The following is a 17,437-nucleotide window of genomic DNA, read 5'->3' as shown; positions in this document are numbered from 1 at the left end:
GAGTCCTTAAGGACATAGCTGCTAGACTGGGTCTGCGGCAGGTACTGAGAGAACCAAAAAGAGGAAAAAACTTATTTGGCCTCATCCTCACCAATCTACCTGTGCAGATGATTGCATTGTAGGAATGATCACTGCACAGTCCTTGTGGAGATTAAGTCTACATCGTGTTGTGAGCCATTATCATTGTGCTAAATGAAATAGATTCAGAACAGATCTAGCAGCTCAAAACTGGGCATCCATGTGGTCAAAGCTCCACAGTCCTGCCAAGTCCAGTTGTGAATGGTGGTGGACAATAAAACAAGTAACGGGAGGTGGAGGTTCCATGAACATCCCCATCCTCAATCATGGCAGAGACCGACACATCAGTGCGAAAGACAAGGTTGAAGCATTTGCAACAATCTTCAGCCAGAGGTGCCGAGTGGATGATCCATTTCGGCCTCCTCCTGAGGTCCCCAGCATCACGGGGCGGCACAGTGGCGCAGTGGTTAGCACCGCAGCCTCACAGCTCCAGCGACCCGGGTTCAATTCTGGGTACTGCCTGTGTGGAGTTTGCAAGTTCTCCCTGTGTCTGCGTGGGTTTCCTCCGGGTGCTCCGGTTTCCTCCCACAGCCAAAAGACTTGCAGGTTGATAGGTAAATTGGCCATTATAAATTGCCCCTAGTGTAGGTAGGTGGTAGGGTAATATAGGGACAGGTGAGGATGTAGTAGGAATATGGGATTAGTATAAATGGGTGGTCAATGGTCGGCACAGACGCGGTGGGCCGAAGGGCCTGTTTCAGTGCTGTATCTCTAAATAAAATAAATCACAGATGCCAGTCTTCAGCCAATTCCATTCACTCCAAGTGATATCAAGAAGCAGTTGAAGGCACTGGATACAACAAAGTAAAGGCCTGCTCAGGTCTGCAAATGAGACCCGACCCGAGCCCGACAGAACCCCATCCGACCCCGAGCCCAATCCGGCCCGAGTCATTCCATTTTTTCCCACGCCCGACCCGACCATCAGTTAGCTTACCATCCATTTTTCACTTTGTTCCTTACCTGCACAAGCTTAAAATAACTGCAGCAAAACCACTTTTAAAGTCCAAAAAGTAAATTAACATTAAAGTCACTTACCTGAAGTGGTGATAAAGCGTGTCCGATTCGGCCCGACCCGAACTGAGCCCGAATGCCAAACCAGGAAGTGCGACCCAACCCAAACCCGACACATGTCGTCGGGTCCCGTCGGGTTCGGGTCGGGTAGCAGGCCTTTATAGCAAAGGCTATGGGCCCTGACAACATCCCAACTGTTGTACTAAAGACTTGTGCTCCAGAACTAGCCGTGCCCTTAACCAAGCTGTTCTGGTACAGCTACAACACTGGCATCTACCCAACAATGTGGAAAATTGCCCAGGTATGTCCTGTCCACAAAATGCAGGACAAATCCAATCTGGCCAAATTACTGCCCCATCAGTCTGCTCTCAGTCATCAGCAAAGTTCTGGAAGGGGTCGTCGACTGTGTATCAAGTGGCACTTGCTCACCAATACTCAGTTTGGGTTCCGCCAGGGCCATCCGGCTCCAGACTGCATTACTGCCTTTGTCCAAACATGGACAAAAGAGCTGAATTCCAGGGGTGAGGTGAGAGTGACAGCTTCTTCTTAGGCAGTCCCTTGGGATCGAGGATGACTTGCTTCCACTCCAGTTCCATGGGTTCTGAGATGGCTGATAAGTCCAGTGCATGATTTGCAGACTCTGCCACGAGGGGCTGGTGGTGCTTGAAGAGTCAGATAGATGAGTAGTTTGGAGGTTTGTGCGCTTCCTCCAACACCTTGACTTCACCTTCACATGCTCCTGACGAAGTCCCTTGAGGTGTACGATGCCTTCCCGAATGAGCTTCCTCCATCTAGGGCGGTCATGTGCCAGGGAATCCCACGGGTCAAGGGGGTGTTTGACCTCTTCAGGGATGCTTTGAGGATATCTCTAAAGAGTTTCTGCTGCAATTCTGAGAGTCTCCTGCCGCGATCAAGTTCTGAATAGAACACGAAAATAAAAAGCAAAATACTGCGGATGCTGGAAATCTGAAATAAAAACAAGAAATGCTGGAAATACTCAGCAGGTCTAGCAGCATCTGTGGAGAGAGAAGCAGAGTTAACGGTTTGGGTCAGTGAGAAGAAGGGTCACTGACCTGAAACGTTAACTCTGTTTCTCTCTCCACAGATGCTGCCAGAATTGCTGAGTATTTCCAGCATTTCTTGTTTTTATTTCTGAATAGAACAGCTGCTTTGAGAGTCGCTGCTACAATGCTACACCTCACCTCCAGCAAACTACCTACAGTCACGGAGCTAATCTACAGAACAGACAGAAAACCATTCAACCTACACCACCTTCGATCCAAAACCAAAATCACTCCAACCTCAGTCGTCGAGCTTCAATGTGCAGATGATACTTGCGAGTGCGCTTAATCTAAAACTGAGCTCCAGATCATTGTTCACTCCTTATCCAAAGTGTATGAGAAAATGGGTCTTTCACTAAACGCTCAGAAAATGAAGGTCCTCTTTCAACCAGTTGCCACAGCACAACTCCTGCCCGTCAATCAAGATCAATGGATAGATCTTGGAAAATGCGGACCATTTTCCATATCTTGGCAGCCTCCTTTCAGGAAAGACAGACATAGACAAAGAGGCTCATTATCATCTCCAATGTGCTTGCTCAGCCTTCAGCCGACTGAGGAAGACAGTATTTGAGGATCAAGATCTCAAACCTGAGACTAAGATCATGGTTTACCGGGCAGCAGTAATCCTTGGGCTGCTATATGCTTCGGCGACTTGGACAACCAACAGCAGGCACCTCAAAGCACTAGAGACGTACCGCCAGAGGAGCCTCCGCAAGATCCCCCAAATCCAGTGGCAAGAAAGGTGGTCCACAGCAGCGTCCTCTCTCAAGCCAAAATGCCCAGCATTAGGCACCAAAAACCAGCACCACTGGGCAGGACATGTTCACATGTCTTGACACCAGACTCCCAAAGAGTGACAGCACTTGACGTCAGAGCAGCATCTGACCGAGTGTGGCATTAAGGAGCTCTAGAAAAATTGAAATCAATGGGATTCGGGGAAAACTCTCTAGTGGTTGGAGTCATACATAGCACAATGGAAGATGGTTGTGATTGTTGGAGACCAATCATCTGAGCCCAGGATACCGCAGCAGAAGATCCTCAAGATAGTGCCCTAGGCCCAACCATCTTCAGCTGTTTCACCAATGACCTTCCGTCCATCATAAGGTCAGAAGTGGGGATGTTTGCAGATGATTTCATAATGCTCAGCACCATTCGCAACTCCTCAGATACTGAAGCAGTCTGTGCCCTCATGCAGCAAGACCTGGACAATATCACTGTCACTGAACCTCCCACCATCAACATTCTCAGGGCTGTCACCATCGACCGGAAATTTAATTGGAACAGCCACATATATACTATGGCTACAAGTGCAGGTCAGAAACTGGGAATTCTGCGGCGAATAACTCACCTCCTGACTCCCCAAAGCCTGCCCACCACCTACAAGTCAGGAGTGTGATGGATTACTCCTTTTTAAAAAAAATTCATTCATGGGGATGTGGGCGTCACTGGCTAGGCCAGCATTTATTGCCCATCCCTAATTGCCCTTGAGAAGGTGGCGGTGAGCTGCCTTCTTGAACCGCTGCAGTCCATTTGAGGTAGGTACACCCGCAGTGCTGTTAGGAAGGGAGTTCCAGGATTTTGACCCAGCAACAGTGAAGGAATGGCGATACACTTCCAAGTCCTCACCTGCCTAGATGAGTGCAGCTCCAATAACATTCAAGAAGCTCAATACAAAGCAGCCCACTTGACTGGCACCCTATTCACCACCTTCAACAGGTGAAAGGTTATCGGGAGTAGGCGGGAATGTGGAGATGAGGTTACAATCAGATCAGCCATGATCTTATTGAATGGTGGAGCAGGCTCGAGGGGCCTAATTCATATGTTCGTATGAAACATTCACTTCCTCCACCACCAACGTACATTGGCAGTAGTGTGTACCATCTACAAGATGCACTGCAGTGGTTCAACAAGGCTCATTTGACATCACCTTCCAAACCCACGACCTCTACCAAACAGGAAGGACAAGGGCAGCAAATGCATGGGAACACCACCACCTGCAAGTTCCCCTCCAAGTCACACTCCATCCTGACTTGGAACTATATCACCGTTCCTTCACTGTCGCTGGGTCAAAATCCTGGAACTCTGTTCCTAACAGCACTGTTGGTGTACCTACTCCACATGGACTGCAGCGGTTCAAGAAGGCAGCTCACCACCACCTTCTCAAGATGAATTAGGGAAGGCAAAAAGTGATGGTCTCTCAAGGACCCTCACATCCTTCCTAAAGTGTGGTAACCAAAACTGGATGCAAATACTCTAGGTGTGGCCTAACCAGAGCTTTATAAAGGTTCAGCATAACTTCCCTGCTTTTGTACTCAATTACCTGTATTTATGAAGTCCAAAATCATACGAACATACAAACATACGAATTAGGAGCAGGACCACTCTCTCAATGTGTCCTGCCACCTTCAAAAGATCTATGCACATGAACCCCCAGGTCCCTTTGTTCCTGCACACTCTTTAGAACTGTGCCATTAGGTATATATTGCCTCTCCCTCGCCTTCTGCTAAAATGCCAAAATCACCTCACTCTTCTCTATATTAAATTCCCTCTGCCGCTTGCCTGCCCATTCAGCTAGCCTAAATACGATGTGGGTTTCTGCCTCTCCAGCCTTTCTGTCAGTGAACTCCAGACCCCCACCCATCCTCTGAGTGAAAACGTTTCTCAACTCTCCTCTCATCCTTCTATCAATGACATTAAACCTCTGCCTCCTGGTTGTTGACCTCTCTGCTAAGATAAATAGGTCTTTCCTATCCACTCGATTTGTAAAAACATTGAATCCAGAGTCTACAATGTAAAAGCAATAATGTTCTTCATAATGATACTGTGCGTAAAAGGGTTAAATTGCAAGGATGGGTTGCATAGACTATATTGTATTCCACTGAGTAGGGAAGATGGAGGGTTCTTCGAATTGAGGTGCGAAGATGATTAAAGGAGTTGATTGAGCAAATAGAAAAACTGGTGGGGCGTCTAGAATAAGGAGGCATAACCTTAACATTAGAGCTAGGCCATTTAGGGGTGATGTCAGGAAACGGTAGTGGAAATCAAAGGGCAATTAGGGATGGGTAATAAATGCTGGCCTAGCCAGCGGCCTACATCCAATGAAAGAATAAAAAAAACTGGAACACTCTATCCCTAAAGGCTCTAGATGCTGGGGGCCAATTGGAATTTTTAAAAATCATAGATCTTTGTTGTTAAGGGTATCAAGAGATATATAGCAAAGTTGGGGAGGTAGAGCAGAGATGCAGGTCAGCCATGATCTGACAATATGGAGCAGGCTTAAAGGGCTGAATGACCTCACTCTGTTTCTACCTTTCAATATTTCATAGTAATGGCCAACACTGAATGACCTCACTCTGTCGTCCATACATTAGACTTACAGTTTTTAGTGTGCAACTTACTCTCCTGGGTGCAATGTACACACTCTGGAGCACAAGGTACACACTCTGGGGTGGAACTTACTCTCCCAGGCGCAACTTACACAGTCCAGGGCACAACATGCAGTCTCTCAGGTATAACTTACAGTCTCTCATAAAGCCGTAGTTCACAGATGAGAGGATTTGACACCCAGTGAATAAAAGCCTTTGGTTTCTCAGCTGTGTCTGATTTCCGACAAGTTGCCTCCAACTCGACCACTTTCCCGTTCTTATTCTGTAAAGTGCAAAATACAATCAAGTGAAACATTTTCTGTTGACTGAATTCTGGCCTCAGGACCAGGCCACACTCCAATTGTCACACAGTGTGATTCTCCCACACATCAGTCACTGCACATCCAAGGGAAGGCAGTGTGTGAGGTGTGCGGATAAGACACAGCATAAATACAGCTGATTACAGCGGATCTGCAGCCCATTCAGGACAGTGAGGGCTGGAACATGGGAGCAAATGAACAGACAAGAATAGTTTTCAGGAGGACAGTTTTAGCTCTTGATCAGGGAATTGTGCTTTTAGTTGCTGCTTGTTGCTTCCACTGGCAATGGACACTTACCTTGTTAACCCTTTGCACCGAGATGACGAAGCCAGCATGTCGGAGTCCGACCGATTGCTCAGGGGTCAGTCGTTTATAGCCCTTCTCCATCACCTGCACACAAAGCAAATGTACATCAGCATCAGTGGTACACAGCGAAAAGAAGGGATCAGGGCAACAATAACAGTGAGCACTGGGTTGATGGGACCCCCTGGGGGCCCAGGTCCTATGAGTACAGGCAACTCAGGCCATTGTTTGTAAAGTGCTGCTGGAAGGTGTGTTTGTCATATGGAGGATTCACTGGGGCACTCACTGCTGCAGCACAGGATAGGGAGAACGCAGTCTCATCCATGAGTCTCACAGCAAAACACCCATCCACAGTCGAAGATGACTACCAGTCCCGATCCCCAGACCGAACCTGAGGCTGAGTCAGTAACAGGCAAAGCACCAAGGAACTGAAATACTGTGAACATTGAGAGCCTTACCTCCCGGAAATCAGACTGTTCGATATAGATGGTGGAGGTGATCGGCACTGTGTGGAACCCCTTACTTTCATCTGCTGGGAAGTTTGGAACAGAGACTTCAAGTGGCTGTAGGAAAACAGATGGCTTGATCAGGGTAGAGGGCACAATGTTCATCTTCTCAAATACCTCTCCACACACATGCTCAATACCCCCTCCGCCCAACTGTGCACACGCTCACTGACCCACCCCCCCCGCCGTGCACACACGCACCGCCCGCCACACACATGCTCAACACCTGCCCTCCACACGCTCCCCAAATCCTGCACACCCCCAAAGCCACCTTTATCTTCAATTTATGCTTCCCGAAATTCCAATCGACACATTTTCAGCATGGGCAGGAGTAAAGGTGGAACCACAAGCCCATGGAGGTGTTAAGTGAGGGGCAGACACACATCACTGGGGAATGTGGACCCTGCTGCAGGCACAGCATTCATGTTTCACCATTCCCATCTGTCAAAAAAACTCAGCAAACACTGGGAAAAATCTGAGGTATGTATAAAATCACACATACCTCTTGTATGGTTTGGTTCCTAATTTCAGTTGAGTTCATAGTTTACTGCTGACCAGCACTATCCCACCCATACTCCAGTCTCACCCAGGCTTCCCCAAAGCGCTGCCTCAGGTGCAGACAACTTGGCTGATTATGTTTCCCGTCTTCCCTCCTTTATCTGGGTGCTAAAGCCACCACTGGGGTGCAGGGATGCGTGTGAACTGCATGATGCAGTGCTGCATAAGATGATGCAAAGCTGTGATGTGACCCCAGCTTCCAGATCTGTACCTTTGTGGCCAACGTCAGCACAAGTGACATCATCCTGCAATGCAACATCACCCCCAGAAACGAGGAAGAGAGAGAAAAGCCCAGCTGTGAAAGATTGTCTTGTTAGCGGCCATCATTCAATGCAACTGATTCAAGTTCCCTCCTTAGGGCCTTGGTTTCACTTGTCATCCAAAGGAACGCATCATCGACAGTGCAACACTCCCTCTCCCTCAGTGCTGCCCCTCCGACAGTGCTGTGCTGCCCCTCCGACAGTACAGCACTCCCTCAGTACTGGCCCTCCGACAGTGCAGCACTCCCTCAGTACTGCCCCTCCGACAGTGCAGCACTCCCTCAGTACTGCATTGTGAACGTCAACCTAGATAATGTACTGACGCCTGTGTGGTGCTCAAAACTGCAAATTTCTGACTGAGGCGACAGTGTGTTATCAACTAAGCCACACCCAACACCTGTATGTGCAATGTAATACAACTTCAAGGCCATTCAGTACTTTGCATGTTTGCTGGCTTTTTTTTAATAAAGAGCAATGCTTACAGACTGAAATAAAAACAGAAATACTGAGCAGGTCTGGCAGCATCTATGGAGAGAGAAAGAGTTAACTTTTCAGGTTTGTGACCTTTTATCAGAATAGATGTGACCTTTCATCACAGACCTGAAATGTTAACTCTGTTTCTCTCTCCACAGATGCTGCCAGACCTGAGTATTTCCAGCACTTTGTTTTTATTTCAGATTTCCAGCATCCTCAGTATTTTTCTTTTATTTTATTGCTTACAGACATACATGTTGCAGACTGCCAGACAAAGTGACATGGAGATATTACCTGGTCAGATGGGAAGTTTGTAATGGTAACTTTAAGTGGCTCGAGAATAGCCATTGCCCGGGGTGCAGTCTCATTGAGAACATCTCGTACACAGGACTCAAGAAGATGAGGTTCCGTTGTTGTCTGGGCAACTGTTACTCCGACCTGTGGGAAGGAGAGAGAAAATAACTGAAACCATCTACTGACATGTCATCTGAAGACAGTGAGCTGACCCCATAACTCGACCATGAGGTGACCTTGTACTGCGGCCGCGAGCTGACCCCGTACTGCGGCCGCGAGCTGACCCCGTACTGTAGCCATGAGCTGGGACGGACAGATAGCACTAGAGTATTAGGTAGGATCAGAGTAAGAGCGAACCCAATAAGGTCAAAACTAGGTTTACAGTACATGTATGCGAATGAACAGAGTGTGGCGCAGACAGCCACATGGGAACATGATGTTGTGGCGATAACACAGACCTGCCTCCAAAAAGGACAGGACTGGATACTGAATATTCCTGGATACAAAGTGTTCAGGAAAGATAGTGACGGAAAGAAAGGAGGAGGGCTGGCAGTACTGATGAAGGATATTACAGTGCTGGAGAGAGAAAGGATGTCCTAGAAGGGTCAAAGACAGAATCTATTTGGTTATAAATAAGAAACAATAGAGGTAACATTACGGTACTGGGTGTATTCTATCGTCCACCAACTAGTTGGAAAGATATAGAGGAACAAATTTACAAGGAAATTAGAGAGGTACAGACACTACAGTGTAGTTATAATGGGGGAGTTTAATTATCCTCATATAAACTGGAATAGTTATAGGTAGAGAGAGGGAAAGATTTTCTCAAATGTGCTCAGGACAATTTTCTTGATCAGTATATTTCCAGCCCAATGAGGAAGAAGGCATTGCTGGATCTGGTTCTAAGGAATGAGGTGAGACAAGTGGATAATGCGTCAGTGGGAGGGGACATTTACGGGACAGTGATCATAGCGTCATAACGTTAACTATGGAAAAGGAGCAATATAGAGTAAAAAATAATTCCTGAGGGAGAGCCAATTTCAACGGGATGAGAACGGATTTGGCACAGATAAACTGGAATCAAAGGTTGGCAGGTAAAACTATAACGGAATTATGGGCTGTCTTTAAAGAGGACATAGTTCAGGTATGGTCGAGGTACATTCCCACGAGGGGGAAAGGTAGGACAAACAAAGTCAGAGCTCTCTGAATGCTGACAGTGATGACAGCAAGATGAGGCAGAAGAGGAGTGTGTATAACAGATGTCAGATTGATAATACAATTGAGACCCAGGCTGAATATAGAATGTTCAGCGGGGAAGTGAAAAAAGAAATAAGAGAAGCAAAAAGAGAGTATGAAAAGACAGTGGAATAAAAGGGACAGTGGCAACATGCATACAAAGTTGGCTGAGTATCAGGAAACAAGACAGTAGCGGTGAATGGCTATTTTTCAGACAGGAGGAAGGTATATAGCTGGGTTCCCCAGGGGTCAGGATTAGGACTACTGCTTTTCTTGATCTATATTAATGATGATGGGTGTGCAGAGCACAATATCAAAATTTGCAGATGACACAAAACTTGGAAGTATTGTGTCTGTGGGCAGGACAGTGATAGACTGCAAGAGGACATAGACAGGCTGGTGAAAAGGACAGACACATGACAGATGAAATTTAACATGGTAGGAAGAACGAGGAGAGGCAATATAAAATAAAGGATACAATTCGAAAGGGGTTGCAGGAGCAGAGGGACCTGTGGGTATATTAATAAACCATTGAAGGCTGCAGGGCAGGTTGAGAAAATGGTTAAAAAGGCACACGAGATTCTGGGCTTTATAAATAGAGGCAGAGAATACAAAAACCAGGAAGTTATGATGAACCTTTATAAAATCCTGGTTCGACCTCAACTGGAGTGGTGTGTCCAATTCTGGGCACAACACTTTAGGAAGGACGTGAGGCATTGGAGAGAGTGCAGAAAAGATTCACGAGAATGGTTCTGGGTAAGAGGGGCTTCAGTTATGTGGATAGATTGGAGAAGTTGGAGCTATTCTGATAGAGAAGGTTGAGAGGTGATTTGATAGAGATGTTCAACATCATGAAGGGTTTGCACAGAGTAGATAAGGAAAAACTGTTCCCATAGGCAGAAGTGTCGAGAGCCAGAGGATACCGATTTAAGGGCCGAGGAGCGGACCAAGTGATCCCGGGCCGAGTGATCCCAGATCAAGGAGCGGACCAAGTGATGCCGGGCCGAGTGATCCCATATCAAGGAGCGGACCAAGTGATCCCGGGCCGAGTGATCCCAGATCAAGGAGCTGACCAAGTGATCCCGGGCAGAGTGATCCCAGATCAAGGAGCGGACCAAGTGATCCCAGGCAGAGTGATCCCAGATCAAGGAGCGGACCAAGTGATCCCGGGCAGAGTGATCCCAGATCAAGGAGCGGACCAAGTGATCCCGGGCAGAGTGATCCCAGATCAAGGAGCGGACCAAGTGATCCCGGGCAGAGTGATCCCAGATCAAGGAGCTGACCAAGTGATCCCGGGCCGAGTGAACCAAGATCGAGCAGCGGACCGAGTGATTCACCAGGCCGAGGAGCTGACCGAGTGATCCCGGACTGAGCAGCAGATAGTGAGATCCCGGACACCCACATCTCAAGAATGAATTTTTAAAAAAATTCTCAAGGGCAATTATGGATGGGCAATAAATGCTGGCCTAGCCAGTGATGCCCACATCCCATGAATGAATAAAAAAAATATTAGTTTTTGTCTGTTGGCATTTTCTGATTGGTTGTTGGTTTGACTTGGTGGGTGGAGCCTTTTTTTATTTTATTCATTCCTGGGATGTGGGCATCGCTGGCTAGGCCAGCATTTATTGCCCATCCATAATTGCCCTTGAGAAGGTGGTGGTGAGCTGCAAATGCTGGCCTGGCCAGTGACGCCCACATCCCATGAATGAATAAAAAAAAAAATTAGTTTTTGTCTGTTGGCATTTTCTGATTGGTTGTTGGTTTGAACCGCTGCAGTCCATGGGAGGTAGCTACACCTACAGTGCTGTTAGGAAGGAAGTTCCAGGATTTTGACCCAGCGACAGTGAAGGTACGGCGATATAGTTCCAAGTCAGGATGGTGAGTGACTTGGAGGGGAACTTGAAGGTGGTGATGTTCCCATGCATTTGCTGCTCGTCCTTCTAAGTGGTAGCGGTTGCGGGTTTTAGATTAGATTAGATTAGATTAGAGATACAGCACTGAAACAGGCCCTTCGGCCCACCGAGTCTGTGCCGAACATCAACCACCCATTTATACTAATCCTACACTAATCCCATATTCCTACCAAACATCCCCACCTGTCCCTATCTTTCCCTACCACCTACCTATACGAGTGACAATTTATAATGGCCAATTTACCTATCAACCTGCAAGTCTTTTGGCTTGTGGGAGGAAACCGGAGCACCCGGAGAAAACCCACGCAGACACAGGGAGAACTTGCAAACTCTAAGGAGCCTTGGTGCGTTGCTGCAGTGCATCTTGCAGATGGTACACACTGCTGCCACTGTGTGTCGGTGGTGGAGGGAGTGAATGTTTGTGAATGGGGTGCCAATCAAGCGGGCTGCTTTGTTTCTTGAGTGTTGTTGAAGCTGCAGCCATCCAGGCAAGTGGAGAGTATTCCATCACACTCCTGACATGCGCCTTATAGATGGAGAACAGGCTTTGGGGAGTCAGGAGGTGAGTTACTCGCCGCAGGATCCCTAGCCTCTGACCTGCTCTTGTAGCCACGGTATTTATATGGCTACTCCAGTTCAGTTTCTGGACAATAGTAGCCCCTAGGGTGTTGACAGTGGGGGATTCAGCGATTGTAATGCCATTGAATGTCATGAAGAGATGGTTAGATTCTCTCTTGTTGGAGATAGTCATTGCCTGGTAACTTGTATGGTGCGAATGTTACTTGCCACTTTTTAGCCCAAGCCTGGATATTGTCCAAGTCTTGCTGCATTTCTACACGAACTGCTTCAGTATCTGAGGAGTCGCGAATGGTGCTGAACATTGTGCAATCACCAGTGAACATCCCCACTTCTGACCTTATGATTGAAGGAAGGTCATTGATGAAGCTGCTGATGATGGTTGGGGCTAGGACACTACCCTGAGGAAGTCCTGCAGTGATGTCCTGGAGCTGAAATGATTGACCTCCAACAACCACAAACACCTTCCTCTGCGCGAGGTACGACTCCAACCATCGATTCCAATTTTGCTAGGGCTCCTTGATGCCATGGGCAGTCACTTTCACCTCGCCTTTGGAGTTCAGTTCTTTTGTCCATGTTTGAACCAAGGCTGTAATGAGATCTGGAGCTGAATGGCCCTTCCACTCACTTTATTGATGATCGAGAGTAGACTGATGGGACGGTAATTGGCCGGGTTGGACTTGTCCTGCTTTTTGTGCACAAAACATAACTGGGCAATATTCCACATTGCTAGGTAGGTGCCAGTGTTGTAGCTGTACTGGAACAGCTTGGCTGGGGGTGCAGCAAGTTCTGGAGCACAGGTCTTCAGTACTACTGCTGAAATGTTGTCAGAGCCCATAGCCTTTGCAGTATCCAGTGCCTTCAGTCGTTTTTTGATATCACGCGGAGTGAATCGAATTGGCTGAAGACTGGCATCTGTGATGCTGGGGACTTCAGGAGGAGGCAGAGATAGATCCACTTGGCACTTCTGGCTGAAGATTGTTGCAAATGCTTCAGCCTTATCTTTTGCACTGATGTGCTGTGCTCCATCATTGAGGATGGGGATATTTGTGGAGCCACCTCCTCCAGTTATTTGTTTAATTGTCCACCATCATTCACAACTGGATGTGGCAGAACTGCAGAGCTTAGATCTGATCCGTTGGTTATGGGATCGCTTAGCTCTCTCTATTGCACGGGCTTACGCTGTTTGGCATGCAAGTAGTCCTGTGTTGTGGCTTCACCAGGTTGACAGCTCATTTTGAGGTATGCCCGGTGTTGCTCCTGGCATGCCCTCCTGCACTCTTCATTGAACCAGGGTTGGTCCCCCGGCTTGTTGGTAATTGTAGAGTGGGGAATATGCCAGGCCATGAGGTTACAGATTATGGTCGAGTACAATTCTGCTGCTGCTGATGGCCCACAGCGCCTCACAAATGCCCAGTTTTGCATTGCTAGCGCTGTTTGAAAACAATCCCATTTGGCACAGTGATAGGGCCACACAACACGATGGAGGACATCCTCAATGTGAAGACAGGACTTCGTCTCCACAAATACTGTCATGGGCAGATGCATCTGCGGCAGGCAGATCGGTGAGGACGAGGTCAAGTATATTTTCCCCTCTTGTTGGTTCCGTCGCCACCCGCCGCAGACCCAGTCTAGCAGCTATGTCCTTTAGGACTCGGCCAGCTTGGTCGGTAGTGGTGCTACCGAGCCACCCTTGGTGTTGAACGTGGAAGTCCCCCACCCAGAGTTCATTCTGTGCCCTTGCCACCCTCATTGCTTGCTCCAAGTGGTGTTCAACATGGAGGAGTACTGATTCATCAGCTGAGGGAGGGCGGTAGGTGGTAATCAGCAGGAGGTTTCCTTGCCCATGTTTGACCTGATGCCATGTGACTTCATGGGATCCAGAGTCGATGTTGAAGACTCCCAGGGTAACCTCCTCCCGACTTTATACCACTGTGCTGCCACCTCTGCTAGGTCTGTCCTGCCAGTGGAAAAGGACATACCCGGGGATGGTGAAGGCAGTGTCTGGGACATTGTCTGGAAGGTATGATTCCGTGAGTATGAATATGTCAGGCTGTTGCTTGACTAGTCTGTGGGACAGCTCTCCTAACTTTGGCACAAGCCCCCAGATGTTAGTAAGGAGGACTTTGCAGGGTCGACAGGGCTGGGTTTGCCGTTGTCGTTTCCGGTGCCGAGGTCGATGTCGGGTGGTTCATCCGGTTTCATTCCTTATTGACTTTGTAGCGGTTAGGTACAACTGAGTGTCTTGCTAGGCCATTTCAGAGGGTATGTAAGAGTCAACCATATTGCTGTGGGTCTGGAGTCACATGTAGACCAGAACAGGTAAGGACAGCAGATTTCCTTCTCTAAAGGACATTAGTGAACCAGACAGGTTTTTACAACAATCGACAATGGTTTCATGGCCATCATTAGACTAGCATTTTAATTCCAGATCTTTATTAATTGAATTCAAATTCCACCTTCTGCCGTGGTTGGATTTGAACCCATAACTCTGGGTTACTAGTCCAGTGACAACACCACTACGCCACTTGCTTTGCACTCGCCTCACTGACTGGCCCTTGCCACTCCCTGGCCTCATTGACTGGCCCTCGGCCCTTGCCACTCCCTGGCCTCACTGACTGGCCCTGAACACTTTGCCACTCCATGGCCTCAATTATAATCAGCTTTGAGCGCATAAAAACAGCACCTGTAATCCACTGTCATAAAGGGGTAAACAGACAGGGTGATCACTGACACATGGAACACCTCACCTTAGCACAGAAGTTATTGATTGCCTCGGGGGAGAACCCTCTCCTGCGAAGGGCAGTCAGTGTAAACAAACGGGGATCATCCCAGTCCCTGCAGTAGAAGGGAGAAGAAATAAGCCAACACAAATCCGAAAAACCAAGTGGACAAGAACCCAACAAATACATGGACGCAACCAACAGGAACAGGCATACGGCATTCAGTCCCTCCAGCCCATTCCGCCACTCAACAAAATCATGTTTTTTAAAAATTCATTCATAGAATGGTTACAGGACTGAAGGCCATTTGACCGTCGTGCCTGTGCTGGCTCTCTGCAAGTGCACCTCACCTTGTCCCACTCTCCTGCCTTTTCTCCATAGCCCTGCAAATTTTTTCTCTTCATGGGATGTGGGCGTCGCTAGCAAACCAGCATTTGTTGCCCATCCATAATAGTCCTGGAGAAGGTGGTGGTGAGCCACCTTCTTAAACCACTGCAGTCCAAGTGGTGTAGGTACACCCACAGTGCTGTTAGGGGGGGATGTTTCAGGATTTTGACTCAACGACTGTGAAGGAATGACGATATAGTTTCAAGTTAGGATGGTGTGTGACTTGGCAGGGAGATTGCAGGTGGTGGAGGTCCCAGGTGCTTGCTGTCCTATCTATCTTTCTAGGTCGCAGCTATCAAAGGTTTGGAAGGTGCTGTCTAAGGAGCCTTGGTGATTGGCTGCAATGCCTCTTGTAGATGCTACACACTGCTAAATGTGTGCAAAGGAAATCAGACACCAGTCCGAATGCCGGAGCTGGAAGCCCAACATGACCCACCCGAACCCAACACATGTCGCTGGATCCCATTGGGGTCGGGTTCAGACAGAGTCATCCTGGAGCCGGAAGTCCGACATTCGGGCTCGGTCGGGTTTCCTTTGCACACCTTTACACACTGCCGCCAGAGTGTGCCGGGAGTGGAGGAAGTGAATGTTGAAGGTGATGGATGGGGTGGCAATCAAGCGGGTTGCTTTGTTCTGGATGCTGTTGAGCTTCTTGAATATTGTTGGGCATGTACTCATCCAGGCAAGTGGAATGTATTCTGCCTTGTACATGGTGCAAGGGAGTCAGGAGACGAGTTACTCACCATAAAATACCCAGCCTCCGACCTGCTCTTGTAGTCACAATATTTATGCGGCTGGTCCAGTTACATTTACGGTTGATGAGTGACCCCAGGATGTTGATGGTAATGTCGATGCATGTCAAGGGAAGGTGGTTGAACTCTCTTGTTGGAGATGGTCATTGCCTGGCACTTGTACAGGGCAAATTTTACTTGCCACTTAGCAGCCCAAGCCTAAATGTTGTCCAGGTCTTGATGCATGTGGGCACGGACTGCTTTAGTATCTGAGGCATTGCGAATGGAACTGGGCTCTGTAATCATCCATGAACGTTGCCACTTCTGACCTTATGTTGGAGCGAAGATCATTGATGATGCAGCTGAAGATGGTTGGGTCTAGGACATTACCCTGAGGAACTCCTGCAGTGATGTCCTGAGGCTGAGATGATTGGCCTCCAACAACCACAACCATCTTCCATTGTAGTAGGTATAGGAACATAGAAGCAGGTGTGAGCCTGCTCTGCCATTCAATCAGATCACGGCTGATCATCCACTTCAATGCCTTTTTTCCACACTATCCTCATATCCTTTTATGTCAATGGTATTTAGAAATCTGTCAATCTCTGCTTTAAACATACTCAATCACTGAGCTTCCACAGCCCTCTGGGGTACAGAATTCCAAAAACTCACAACCCTCTAAGTATGACTTCAACCAGAGGAGAGCTTTCCTCTGAATCCCACTGACTTCAATGTTACAAGGGCTCCTTGGTGCCACATTCAGTCAAATGATGTCAACGGCAGCCACTCACATCTCGCCTCTGGAATTCAGCTCTTTTGTTCATGTTTGGACCAAGGATGTAATGAGGTCAGGAGCCAAGTGGCCCTGGTGGAACCCAAACTGAGCATCGGTGAGCAGATTATTGTTGAGTAAGTGGCTCTTGGTAGCACTGTCGACGACAATCATCAGAAAAGTGATGGAAGGTATGAGTAGACTGATGGGGCAGTAATTGGCTGGATTGGATTTGTCCTGCTTTTTGTGGACAGGACATACCTGGAGAATTTGCCACTTTGCTGGGTAGATGCCAGTGTCATAGATGTCCTGGAACAGCTAGGCTAGGTGTACAGCTAGTTCTGGAGCACAAGTCTTCAGTACTACAGCTGAGATGTTGGTTCAAAGCCTTTCCATATCGAGTGTATTCAGTCATTTCTTGATATTGTTACAACTATGTGAGAAGGGGTCTAGGGTTCCCTCTCAGCCTTCACCTGGTCTCACCGTAACAGGGTTTAATTTTAAACACACCGTGTTTTTAGTTCCCACTTGGAGAATCCTTGTTCACTGCTTTCCAATTATAAGGCAAAGAAACCAGCCCAAACAGGTTTTATTAGTTTAAAAAAGGTTGAAATTTATTAAACTTAAAACTCTAATTCAGTTAACGTCTACCGATGCATGACGTGCCCACGCTAGCATGTATATGTGATAAACACACGTGCAGATAGAAACAGAAAAGAGCAGAAGGAATAAAGTGGAAATGTTTGAGTCAATATCTGAAGATGGTTTTTGGTTACTGTTCTTTGAGCTCGCTGTAGAGTCCTTGATTGTAGGTCGGGCCTGTTTTTCAATGGGGCCCAGTATTCTTTTTGAACCTTGTTCGATGTAGA

General features: G+C 47.7%; 1 protein-coding gene across 2 annotated transcripts in view; it reads right to left on the bottom strand.

The window, feature by feature from the left end:
• The window catches only part of qars1 (glutaminyl-tRNA synthetase 1), a 106,773-nt gene that overhangs the window by 19,228 nt on the left and 70,108 nt on the right, over positions 1-17,437 (bottom strand). For both annotated transcript variants that reach the window (XM_068052214.1, XM_068052215.1), the window contains 5 exons: positions 14,706-14,793; positions 8,231-8,374; positions 6,597-6,701; positions 6,133-6,225; positions 5,671-5,798 (listed from right to left, as the gene is read on the bottom strand). In XM_068052214.1, the coding sequence (XP_067908315.1) occupies positions 5,671-5,798; positions 6,133-6,225; positions 6,597-6,701; positions 8,231-8,374; positions 14,706-14,793 (558 nt within the window). The remainder of the gene's footprint in view (positions 1-5,670; positions 5,799-6,132; positions 6,226-6,596; positions 6,702-8,230; positions 8,375-14,705; positions 14,794-17,437) is intronic.

This window comes from Heterodontus francisci, chromosome 19 (assembly GCF_036365525.1).
Source record: "Heterodontus francisci isolate sHetFra1 chromosome 19, sHetFra1.hap1, whole genome shotgun sequence".
Lineage (NCBI taxonomy): Eukaryota > Metazoa > Chordata > Chondrichthyes > Heterodontiformes > Heterodontidae > Heterodontus > Heterodontus francisci.
Note: the sequence above shows the minus strand (reverse complement) of the source record. Positions and strands in the feature narration are given on the sequence as shown.